Source organism: Gekko japonicus, unplaced genomic scaffold, assembly GCF_001447785.1.
Source record: "Gekko japonicus isolate JY-2015 unplaced genomic scaffold, Gekko_japonicus_V1.1 scaffold692, whole genome shotgun sequence".
In the NCBI taxonomy this organism is placed as follows: Eukaryota; Metazoa; Chordata; class Lepidosauria; order Squamata; family Gekkonidae; genus Gekko; species Gekko japonicus.
Window position 1 is genome coordinate 206,613 of NW_015169194.1, and position 13,010 is coordinate 219,622.

The window sequence follows — 13,010 nt, forward strand, 5'->3', positions numbered from 1 at the left end:
AATAAATAAGTTACGGCAAAGTCAGTTATTAGTTAACAGAAGTTAAAATTACATTTTGGGGCTGTAGTTGATGATCCAGAATGACTACCAAATTCTGAAAGCCTGCTTACATGTTCAACATTCTTCTAAACATTTAAAAAAATGAACTACATACATTTGTTTTTAAAAGAAAACTGTCCGAACAGTGTTTCCAGTCAGCTTTTGAACATTTCCCACAAGCTAAGCAGACTACATGGAGTTTTAGACAAGGATAGATGAATTGCTTTCTAGCTAACATACGATAACACCTTAAGGCAAAATTTCTCATACTTAATTATCAGTGCACTTTATTCTAAACACACTAAAAATTCTTTATTTTTATGGGCTTTTTTTTTTACAAAGTTATGGTATAAAGTGAACCAACATCACACTGCAGACACTTCCATTTCTTTAAAAAACCTATATATTATTATTTGTGCCTGTGTTTTTATTCCTCCCATAAGACTAAATATTGTTACATACACAGAGTTTTAAACATCAAGGGCTGATGTTTCAAGATAAATTGCACTTAGTTAAATATACAGTATATAGGAAATAACCTATAGTACTGAAGTCATATACATGTATCTTTTTATCAATCCATGTTCAATATACATCTCCCAGATGTCACCAGCACACAGCCATAGCATGGATTCACAATGTACTTTGCATGGATGAAAAATACATTATCCATTACGGATACCCAAGGGATTCTTACTGAGACACCAGACCACTCACAGAAAGCAAAATAGGCTCCTTTAGAAGTGAGGGGTGTACATAATGTATAACCATAAGAAATGAACCATTGTATGGGTCCTGTTTCCATTTAAAAATGGAATGTGAATGCCAGCAGTGCCAGCTAAGAAAGGATTTAAATTAGACAGACAGGATTCCAGCTTGTGAAAAGGCAATGAGGGTGCTAATCCCATGTTGTTTTCTGAAAACTCTTCAGTGTCCAAGATCACAGCATGCCAGAAGGCAGAATGAGTGAGTGCAGAAAGACCTTCCTGAGGACTAGACAGTTAGCAAAGATGGAAACTTCTCTCTGCAATTATAACAAAAACAGAAAGACTCAAAAGCAGTTGTGCAGCGAAGCACTTAGGAGACACTTTGTAATTAAGACATTAGGCTAAGGATGGAACCTTGGGCATCACATGTCTTCATCTTGGTATTCCAAATATTTTGCTGCAATTGTTTCTTCCAGATGAACTCCTGCACTCCCCATCAATGCAAAAGCTGGATACATTTTGCCAGAGCAATCCACCTGACGCTCATAAAGACACTTCATCCGGTCTGCATCGTAGAATCCAACTTTGCCTTTGTCACAGTCAAGGCAGATTCCTATGCATGATGGCATGGGAAGAATTCTATTCACAGAGTCTTTGGGAGCAGCTGGAGCAAGGGAAGCCTTAGGAATAAAGAACTTCTTCATGCCTAGAGTTACCAGTGTGAAAGGCTGCAAGGACTCAACAAAGATGTCTTCACTCCCACTGTCATGACCACTGTCTTGTTCGTATCTAGAATGACAACACACCAATTTCCTTATAAGCACTATATTACATTGTCACAATAGCTACAAATCCCAACAAACTTCTCTAAGTATGGCATATTAACATTTATTTATCTGACAAATTTCTATGTCGCCTCTCCAGGAAACCTGCCCAAGGGTGCTTACAAAGTAAAGCATAAACCCATAAAACCTCATAAAAGTAATTAAAACCCAGCATTCAAACTCAGTAGAGCATCAAACAAAAAAAAATATGTTAAATGGATCAGCTCCTTAGAGTCAAACTACAACTGACAGAGGGCATGGATCTATCCCATAGCTGCCGCCATTTTAAAAGCGCTTGTAGTCCCCCCCCCATGCCCCTTTTCAGGTGCAGAAACAGCCCCACAGGGGACTGCATGGGGGGGGGGGACGACAAATCCATCCTAGATAGTACTTTATTGATTTAGGTCTACCCTATATATGCTGCTATAGACTGGGAGGAGGGGAGAATATCTTAAACAACCATAACTTCAGTGTGGTTTCAAAGGATGTATAACATTTCCTCATTCTCATTTGCTCACTGTGTCCTTGTAGAAATGAAAATCAAAGTGCAGAGCCTGGATATGGAAAACTCAAAGTTTTCCATATCTCTGCTGTGAAGCAATTTGGGCAGGTGACAATCTCTCGTTTGTTGTAATGCTAAATGCTGCTCTTAGCTTCTCTGATGAAGACCAGGATGGAAATGTTAACAGTTCAGTGTAAAGAGTTCTTAAAATTCTTGAGATATAATGGCATAATAAATGACATTGTAAAATTTCCTTCAAAGTTTGGACGTTAAAAACAAAGGTTCCTAAATATGCTTATGCAATTCAACTTATCCAGGACTTCATGGAAAATATCACCACTACAAGGATAAACTTCTGTCACCAATGTCTACCAAACTATACACAAACAAAACCAGACAGGAATCTGAAAAAAATCCTATAGTTCATAAGACAATTAATTTCAATGGTGATACTAATCAGCACAATTATTACACTAGAAGAAGCTAAATTAAATGAAATTTGGTATCAAAGAACATCCCTCTATGTTAAATACAAATATGCCTTATGAAAATTACATGTCATTGGTTCTTATGAGTGGAACACCTCTGCTCATCATGTTTCCCTGCTAACCCCCACCCACACAAAACCCCTATGAAGCAAGGTTTAGAATGTCATTTATTATCTCAAATAAATTACAAATTCTACGCACCTCTCAAGGATTGTAACTCAATAGGATTAATCCCTAGGTTAGTCTCCTAAGCAACCAACCAAAAAGAAACCTGCTGGCTCATCAGGGGCAATTGTCCTTGGCAGGGCTTTTTTTTTTTTTTTTTTTAAAGAGGTGCCGGAACTCTCAAGAGGGAATTGAAGTTTTCAACCTGTATACTGAAAACTCATGAACTTTTAAACATTTTTAAAAGAATTTTGTCGAAGTAGTTCTGGAACTCCGTTCTGGTGCATTCCCCCAGAAAAAAAAAAGCCCAGTCCTTGGCCCTGTGGCAAAGAAGACATTTAGCATTACACTTCTCCCTGGTCCATGGGGTCGCGAAGAGTCGGACTCGACTGTGTGACTGAACAGCAACAAAAAACCTAACACTTGTGATTTGGATTAGAGAAAGTTTCTAGTTCAGTTTTGTACCTTCTCCATACCCAACACAAATGAGAAAAATCTTCATGTTCTTTACAAGTGACAGATGAGTTGGGGGGAAAGAATGTAGCAGAGGTGAGAAGTACTACCAGAAGTTGGCTAATAACCTGTGCCAGTTTTGGACCCCTAATATTGAACCACTGGCATTTCAGCATTGCAAAAGTCATCATAAGACAGGTCACTGACAATTTTTTGTAAATTCAGCTTCTAGGTGAATTAGCATAGATGCAGTGGCAATCAAGATTCAAGCACCTTGCAGCCCACGCCTACTATCTGCAGGAAAGCAAACAATAATACATGTCACAAGAAGTGAATGCATGATCCTGTTTGTAGCAAGCAGGAAACCCTTAGGGTTGCAGTCTAAATAATACTGCCTCACCAGGGCAGCTCTTAAAATGGGCTATTAGGTATCTGAAACCCACAGTGTTTAAGAGGAAATATGTCCAAATTCAAATTACAGTCTGCCATATACTGTAACTAAACCTCTTGTTTCTCAGCCCTATGAACCAGAAGACTATACATCTTTATTACTAACAGTTTTGGAAAGTCAATATGATGTTTGGAAGTATGCTAGTCCGGCATCCTGTCTCACACTAGGGTTGCCAGTCGCCAGCTGGAACACCAAAGACAAACCGGAGATACAAAGTAGGAAGTGGAACACAAAGGAAACTGTGTACTAAATATAAGGATAGCCTTAAACTATGATATGTTAGACCCTCGGCTGGTCAACTTCGACGGACCCTCAAGATGTGAAAATAGTTCTTGGCTGGTTTGCTGTGTGGAGCGTTGCACTTTGGGTAGCTGTGCCTCAGCTGAGTGGTCTCTTTGCCAGGCGGAACATGCTCTAGCATTATGAATTGGTTCTTCTTTTGAAGCTTCAGCGGAACGCAGTAATTTGCAGCTAACCATCGCGTGAAGAGAACATTTTGGAACCTTTTCATCAGGAACTGTGTTATATTGAAAGAATACCTTGGAATCTTTTCATTAACAATCGTGTTCTATTGGATTTGAACTGTCTTCTATTAGGCGTATCCTGTGTGAACGGCATAGATTTATTGTGTTAACAGGTTTCTGATATAACAGATTCTATTTTGAATGTTGTATTATGTAATGTATGAAATCTTTGGAGTGTTATAATCTATATACTCATGGCCAAGGGTCCCCTCTCTGTGCGGATACTTATTTCCGCAGATTGAGACCGCATGGAGGAAAAAGAGATTATCCTGTACATGTGTTACTTCCCAGGTGTGCAGAAAAATCTAAAAACTTTAAAATATAGAAGGGGGAGTTAAAAAGCCAGAAAGTAAAACAGACTTCACTGCAGCTGCATAGAGAACAGACTTACCAGGGCAGAGGGGGAGGAGCCTTCTCTCCCCGTCCCCCTCTCTCCTGTTGTTCTGACTGCACTGAGTCCTCCCCATGGCCACGCCCCCTCCACCGAACGTTCAAGCCTCCAACAGACAACGTTGCGATTTAAAGCAAACTGCAGCAGCTCTCAGCTCTCTTCATTGGGCAGCTCCTTCCACTTTGCAAGAAGGAAGCGCACATACACCCCACCCCACCACCGGGGAAACTGGAGCAGGCGAAAGAAGTTCCCAGTGCCTCCGCTCTTCTTCTTCCCCCACCTCCTCCCAGCTAATTAAGTTTTAGGTTTACTGATAGAAGGGGGGGGGAAACAGAGTGGGCAGGGAGGAAAACCTTTTTTTCTTCGGAGAATGCAAGAGTATGAGTGTGTGCCAAATTTCCTTCTCAGATACTAGATGCTAGAGCCAGCAAACTTTTCCATTGCCCTTTGCAAAGAAGTCTGGAACAGAGGGATTTTGCCCAGAGGTGGGTCAGCATGGCCAGTTCCCTGCATTGGAATGCCAACAGAGTGGGAATGGCAGAGGCTTCAAATGTAGCTCCCCCTCCCAGCAACGCTGCTCTTTGATGCCTCATCCTGACCAAAGTGGTATTGCGTAGATCAGCTGTAGTGTTGAGTTACAGTAGTTTAGTCATTACTTTTAAACTGTGGGGTTTCTCTGGACTGCGGCCACCAGTGTTCCCTCTAAGCTGAGTTAGTGTGAGCTAGCTACAGCTTTTTAGCCTCCAGCTCACAGATTTTTGTCCTAGCACAGGGAGTCACAACACATTATGCAACATTTTATTGCGGGTCCCCTCTTGTAAAGACATATTCTTGGTACTGATTTTGTTGAGTATCTCCATATTATTGTTTAAGGCTATCTTTATATTTAGTACACAGTTTCCTTTTTGTTCCAGTCCCCAGGTGGGAGCAAGGGAGTCCCTGATTTCATGGGTTCCTGCCCGCCGCCAGCCAACTGGCTGGTGGGGCAAGCCCTGCCCTCAACACCTATGACCCCATGCAATGTCCCTAATGTGATGTGGAAGTGACATCATCACACCGGGGCCATCGTGCAGTTACACACTGATTTTTGGGTGAAACTCTATGGTTTGAGCCCAATTTTCCATAGAGTTTGCCCAAAAACCAGAGCGTTGCTATGTGATGTCCCCAACATGATCACATCACATCCATGTGATGTCATCATGTCAGGGATCTTGCCCTGCCCCTCCCTGAAAGCTGCCTCCCACCCCCCGCTGGTACAAGGTAACTTCCTAACTGTAAGAGTGGTTGAGCAGTGGAACAGTCTGCCTCGGGAGGTGGTGGATGCTCCTCCGCTGGACATTTTCAAGCAGAGGCTGGACGACCATCTTTCGGGTATGTTGTAGGTATGTAGGGCTATCTTTCAGTATACTCCTGCAGAGTTCAGGGGGTTGGACTGCAAGGTCTCTTCCAACTCTAACATTCTATGATTCTATGATCTGGCAACCCTATCTCACACAAGGGCCAACCAGTTCCTCTAGGGGTCCAACAACAAGGCACAGAAGCCAAGGCCTCCCTTGATGTTGCCTCCTGGCTCTGGGATTCAGGGGTTTGCTGCTTCTGTCTGCAGAGTTTCCCTTGAGTTACCATGGCTAGTAGCCACTGATCGACCAGTCCTCCGTGAATCTAACTTCTTCTTAAAGCCTTATATGCTTGTGACTAGATCTTCCTTGTGGTACTTGTTTCTTATGACAAATGTATGGATGTTTTACAGTTGCTAATTTAAAGATGGAGAGCAACAACAATGGAGAATAAGTTATATTCCAAATGGCTACTTTTTAAAAACTTAACGTTCTTTATGGTCCTGTTCACATCTCTGTATCACTTTGTGTTCTCACAATACATTTGTAAAGTTAACAAGGGAAGTGCAGAAAAAATGCTTTTGCGGGAGTCAAATTGATGAGAAAAATGAAATAAAGCTCACCTGATCCCACCAATTCTCTCTTGCCCTCCCAGGCAGTTCCCCCCCCCCCACACCAGACTTTATTCTGATAGTAGAGCACAGTGGGGAAAATAGTGGGGAAAATAGTTTAAATATGGCAGAAGAGTGTAATTGCAGGCTACAATCAGCAGCTGAAGGTCAAGGTAAGCACCCTCCCTCCCTCCTGCCAATTTGATTCTGCATGTTACCTCCCTGCCCCACATTTGCCTTACACACAGAGTTGGAAACCATGTCTTATCCAAGTTCCAACTTTAGTGATGTGCTGTATAGCCAAGTAACATTTAGTTCTGCTCCCACAGTGTAGAAGAAGAAAATTGAGCTTCCCTAAAGATAACTAAAGGGCAAATCTATTAAAAGTATTAACTGCTATTTCTAAGAGCAGGGAAGTAAAAAAGGGGATCAGGGCAGTGTGGTGAAGTGAACAGAATGTAGGGCAACTCCAACTCAGTATGATTAATAAAAATGAAGAACCAATTCTATGTAAGAAACGGCAAGGTACTATAAACAAAGAAAAAGTGCATGTTCCTATTAACAGAGGCTGCACCTAGTGGTATGCACTCAGATATTGTCAACCCAATGTTATGTCTGATATTTCTTGTATTGAATTTGATATATCTAATAATGTGAAAGGCACTTCTGATATTTATCCATTCTGATATTTTTCTTTCAATAAATATCTGAAGGCCTTTCACTGTTCCCAGCCGGTCCACAGCATGTCAGCCTTTTGAACCAGACGGGGCACATCTGTTCTCTCTCTCCCTTCCTGAGCCAGGGGAAAGCCCCACAGCCAGGACTGCCAGGTCGGAACGACGTGCCAGTGGGGGACGGGGAGGGACTTTCTGGGAGTGGGGAGGACTGGCGTGACGTACATGACGCGGGCACGTTGGGGGCAACAATCTGGTTTTTGGGCAAAACTCTATGGTAAAATTGGCCTCAAATCATACAGTTTTGCCCCAAAACCAGAGCATCACCCACGGCATGCCCAGGTCACTTCTGGGTGATGTAGGCACGCTGCCCAATGTTGCTGCTGGGGGCAGGGATTTCCTCCTGCCAGCCAGCTGGCCAGCGGCAGGCAGGAGCCCACAAAACCAGGCAATCCTCTGCCCCGAAATGGGGACTGGCAATCCTATCCACAGCAAACCTATTGCCCACTATTTAGAGCAACCCTAGCTGGTCTGTGGTTCCATTAACCCTTTTTACTTTAAATGGCCAGTATTTTCAAATGGATGTGGAAAAGCCACAGGCCAGATATTCCTATTGAAAACAGCAGTCCTTTAACGTTAAAAGGGTCAGTGTGTCACAGAGCAGCTGAGGCCAGGATGTACTTCCTCACACTCTCTTCCCTCCCTTCTCCTACTGCCTCTGGTGGGGCACTTCAAGTTCAGAAAGGGCACAATTATCGTTTTCCTCAGCTGGGAGTACTATTCTGATAGTAAACAGAAATTTTCCCCAACACCACTATCTGGAAAATAACAATACTCCTGATATTTGATGGAAACTATAATAATGCCTCTACCCACTTTCCGATAAGAAATTAAAATTATAATTTATTGAAGTGCATACCCCCTAGGTCGCATGAACAGCTTTAACTGACACACCAAGGAGGAGTTTCAGGTGGGCAAGTAAAATGGTTCACAGCTACTTGTGATGGAGGGCCAAATAACTACATCTTTGGTGCAGTACAGACATAGAATATTATACAGCTTGGAAGAGAACCTTGTGCCTCTGGTAGGAACTATCTTTTTGTTAAAAGTATATCTGCAATTCTAAACTATATAATTAAAAAAAAAGTTTTCCACCTTTTCTCCTTTCTTCCCACCTTCTCCTCTTCCAGTACCTTTTCTTCCGGATCACTGATTTTTCTCTCCCTGATAGCGTCATGCAACTGTAATCTTAAAATATAAAAATGGCACTTATCTGTATTATTTAAAAAGCACTATGAACAAAGTAATTTTCATATTTACCCAAATGGAAGATGAACCTAATGTAAGACAATCCCCCTAAATTTTTTATATACAAAGTGTTTTTATTACTGTACAGAACTCTGACTTGTATGTGAATTTAAGGCAGCCCCCCCCCTTTCTTGACAGCATATACGTGAAAAAACCTAGGCTTCCTTCCAAGTAAATAGAGGAGTCAAGTTTTGGCAAACACTACTGGCAGAGCACCTATCATATTAATATAAGGCAACTGTAAAATGGCAATCTTCCTCCACTGGGGATAGGTTAATGTGTAATTCTCCCTTAAAGGTAAAGGTAAAGGTTCCCTTGCTCGAAAGCCAGTCGAATCCGACTCTAGGGTTGCGGTGCTCATCTCCGTTTCAAAGCATAAGGCAACTGTAAAATGGCGTCTTACCTCCTTGAGCCACCGCAGCTCCTTACATTCTCCCTTACATTGACATTTTTCCACATTTTTTTACACTGGAGGTTGTGATTTAGGAGAAGAGGGTTGGTTTTTATACCCTGCTTTTCTCTACCCTAAAGAGTCTCAAAGTGGCTTACAATTGCCTTCTGTTTCTCTCCCCACAAAAGGCACCCTGTGAAATAGGTGGGGTTGAGAGAGTTCTGAGAGAACTGTGACTGGCTCAAGGACACTCAGCAAACTTCATGTGGACAAGTGGGGAATCAAACCTGATTCTCCAGATTAGAGTCCTCCACTCTTAACCACTATACCATGCTGGCTCTCAGTAGGAGGAAGAAAATGATACAAGGATAAGAGGGACTATTTAACCTCCCTTTCATGCCTTTTCCCACCAAAAACTAACACTCCCATGCAATAGTCCCTCTAAACTGTGGAGCCTTGTGAGCAAAAATTCTACTTTGTGAGCTACTGGCATTAAAGTTGTGAGTGAGCGATTTGGCCGCTGCATAAATTAGTTAGCTCTGGAGCCATCCTTCCTGAGCTAAGACAAAAATGTGTGAGCCGGAGGCTAAAAAATTGTGAGGTAGCTCACACTAACTCAGCTTAGAGGGAACACTGCTCCCATGCTGCTTTTATCTTAAAATATAAAAATGGCGCTTATCTGTATTCTTAAAAAAGCACCATGAACAAAGTAATTTCCATATTTTTATGAGAATCCATACGTTTTCCCCATCAGAGGTGACACAGAATGATGAGAAGTTGATGGAGGTTGACACTGCTGCTATTAGGTCTCACCTATTCTCATCTCCTTCCGGATACACGGACTGATCTGAACAGTTTTGGCTGAGTTAGGCTGGTAGTTATGAGTGAACTTCTATCTGCCTGGCCATCCATCTCATTTCAATTTAAATTATATTTACACTGCAGTAAAAAGTTCTCCTCACCTGGTTCTTGGGTCAGCTGTTCCAGGCCATTGCATAGTTATCTGCAATAGTTCTCTTTTGGATCACACTTCCAATATACCTTGAGAATTTAATATTGTTCAACTGCACAGAGTGCTGATTTAGTATTGTTCAGTCAGACAAATGAAAACACTGAACTGCCTTGTCTTATAGGCCCACATGCTTCAGAAGAATAATGCCTCTCTTTATATCAAGTACCATTTGATGTATGACTGCCAGCACCAATTCTATGCTCAGACCTACTTCTTCACTAGTGCAGATGTTATCAGTGCCCAGACGTACCATAACAATCTCAGAATTTATAGAAGAAAGCTGCCATTATACAGGAAGTAAAGATTTCTGAAAGTCAGATTAACCATGCAATCAAACAAGACAACACATTGCATGTATTTTAATGTAATAATTTGTAAAGTCTCCCCCCCCTTAAGAAACAGGCCGTGTCTTTTGAACCATTGGCCAGTTTTCAGCCCCTGTAGCTAGATGATTTTTGGTGGGGGGGACACTGGATGGGGGGGGCAAGGGAGAAAGAAGAATGGAAGTGCCCGACAGCAAGGGGAGCAAGTGCATGCACAGCAGAGGAAGGAGACGTGGCAAGGAGAAGAAGAGATTGGATTTATACCCTGCCCTTCACTAACTGAAGGAGTCTCAAAGCGGCTTACAATCTTCTTTCCCTTCCCCTCCCCACAACGGATACCCTGTGAGGTAGGTGTGGCTGAGAGAGCTCTTTCGAGAACTGCTCATGAGAGAACAGGTCTGAGAGAACGTGTGACTGACCCAAGGTCACACCAGCACTTGTATGTGGAGGAGTGGGGAATCAAACCCAGTTCTCCCAGATTAGAGTTCGCATGACACCAAACTGGCTCTCCCTCCCACCCCAATCTGCCTGAAAGAGCGTCTCCCTTGCCTGGCTTCCGCCCCCCCCCCACTGCTCCGAGCTTCCTCGGGTGTGCCGGCTTGCAGCCTCCTTTGTGAAGCCACTACTAGTTCCCAGGAGAGTGCGTGCAAAGGGCTGGCCAACCATCTGGCTTTCATGCAGACGCTTCTGCCAGCCTGCCTGGCTCCTCTGTGGTGCACGGCTGCCGCCAGCACTGCTACACTGAGAAGCCTTCTGGTCCCATGGGGGTGCTGCGATCATGTTAGCCTAGGCTTTGGCAGTGCATAACGAGAAGCAGTTACAGGAACCGCTGAGCGGATCCCACTCTTGAGAGAGATGTGGCACTTCCGGCCCCCGCATGCCAGGGCTGCGCTGAGGCCCAGGAACCATGCAGGAGACCACTCTGGCCCTGTCCATTGCCACACAGCAACCACTACGAGCGGGTGAAGGGGCAGAGTGGTCACATCCAGGCAGAGACTGCGGGGCGGGTTCTCAGATTCGGGGGCATTAAGAATTTGGGAGGGAGCCTCACTCCATGGGCCCCACACTAGCTATGGCCCTGTTTAGCACCCTCTATTTTCTTGGGAGTTTCTTGATGCCTGTTTCTAAAACAAAGTAATCAGAACACTTGTGTGAAGGCTGGAAAAATAAAGGCACTGAGATGCAATTTACATTACACTAACTTCATAATTCAGAGAGAGAGGTCTCTTGTGTAGGTAGGAATGCCTTTCTTCTGTACTGTTCTATCTGTACTGCAAGTGTTAAGAAATAACAGTACTAAGTGAAAAACCCAGGGTTTACAAAGGTAGTTTTTAACAGTTTCTGGACCAACCAGAAGGATGCTGAATTTTAAGTGGGTCAGTGAAGAAAAGTCATTAATATATGTACTGGCACAGTCATGCTCTGTTGATACATAGCAAAATAAAAACCTGTCCCTTTCTATATTCTGGCTGGCAAACTGGGACATTGTCATAGCAGTAGTGTTGAAATCATGAGTAAGGATGGGCACGAACCAGTTCATGAGCCAAAATACATCACAAATTTGGCCCGGTTCATGGCCCCCAAACCAATGTTCTGCTCAGTTCAGTTTGGCTGTTCGGGTCATTTAAACCAAACAGTGGATGGGCTCATCTGCCTGCTGTTCGGTTTAAATGGCTGCAAGCCATTAAACCCATCAGTTTCATGGGGGAGCGAAATGGATTGATGAACTGGCTTGCAGCCATGTCAGCCTAACAACGGATAGGCACACCTGCCCCTGCTGTTAAGCTTAAATAGCTGTGAGCCATTAAACCCATCTGTTTTGTGGGGGGAGTGAAACGGATTGTTCAATTGGCTTACAGCCATGTCAGCCTAATATGGATGAGCACACCTAACCCACTGTTAGGGTTAAATGGCTGCGAGTCATTAAACTCAACTGTTTCAGCAATCCATTTCCCTTCCCCTGCTTGGAAGTGGGGGAAGCAAAATGGATCACTGAACAGACTTGAAGCCATTTAAACTTAGCAGGGCAGGTTGGCCATCCACTGTTAGACTGACAAGGCTGCAAGCCAATTCACCAATCCATTTTGATCTCCCTGCTTCCAAGTGGGGGAAGTGAAACTGATCAGTGAATTGGCTTGCAGCCATGTCAGCCTAACAGCAGATGGGCACACCTGCCCTGCTGTTAGGCTTAAATGGCTGCAAGCCATTAAACCCATCCGTTTCACTCTGTCCCACTTTAAAGCAGGGGGAAGTGAAACGGGGAAGTGAAACAAACGGCAGCCATTTAACTCAAACTCAATTTTTCTGGTTTGTGCCCATCCCTAATGATGAGACACAGACTTTCAGTAGCAGACAGACACACACACACTTATACATGCAGAATTCAAGCTGTACAAGTGGGGGACCCGCGATACTCGCGGGAGAGGGGGAGCTCCACACCTATGAGGATGAGGAGGAAGCAGCAGGAGGAGGCAAGTTCCCCCCCATCCCGCCAGTTCCCCCGTCTCCTCCACCCCCTGGCTCTATCTCCCCCCCCTGCCCCAGAGCGCACCCCCCCTCCAGAGGCCAGGTCTACCCACCCCTTCCCACTACAGTGGTAAACCTGGCCTCTGGAGTCCAGGTCTACCCAGCCCTTCCCACTGCATTGGTAGACCTGGCCTTCGGAGTCCAGGTCTACCCAGGCTTTCCCACTACCCCTTCCCCTTCCCACCTTCCAAGGGGCAGGGCCCGCGATACTCGCGGGAGGGAGACAGAGGAAGCAGCAGGAGGAGGTAAGTACCCCCCATCCTGCCGGTTTCCCCCCTGTCCTC

The 13,010-nt window shown here is 44.1% G+C and overlaps 1 protein-coding gene across 1 annotated transcript in view; it reads right to left on the bottom strand.

The window, feature by feature from the left end:
* Positions 1-1,168: 1,168 nt before the first annotated feature.
* The window catches only part of TRIM36 (tripartite motif containing 36), a 67,537-nt gene continuing 55,695 nt past the window's right edge, over positions 1,169-13,010 (bottom strand). Inside the window, exon 10 of the mRNA XM_015416297.1 lies at positions 1,169-1,535. Coding sequence (XP_015271783.1) covers positions 1,169-1,535 — 367 coding nt within the window. The remainder of the gene's footprint in view (positions 1,536-13,010) is intronic.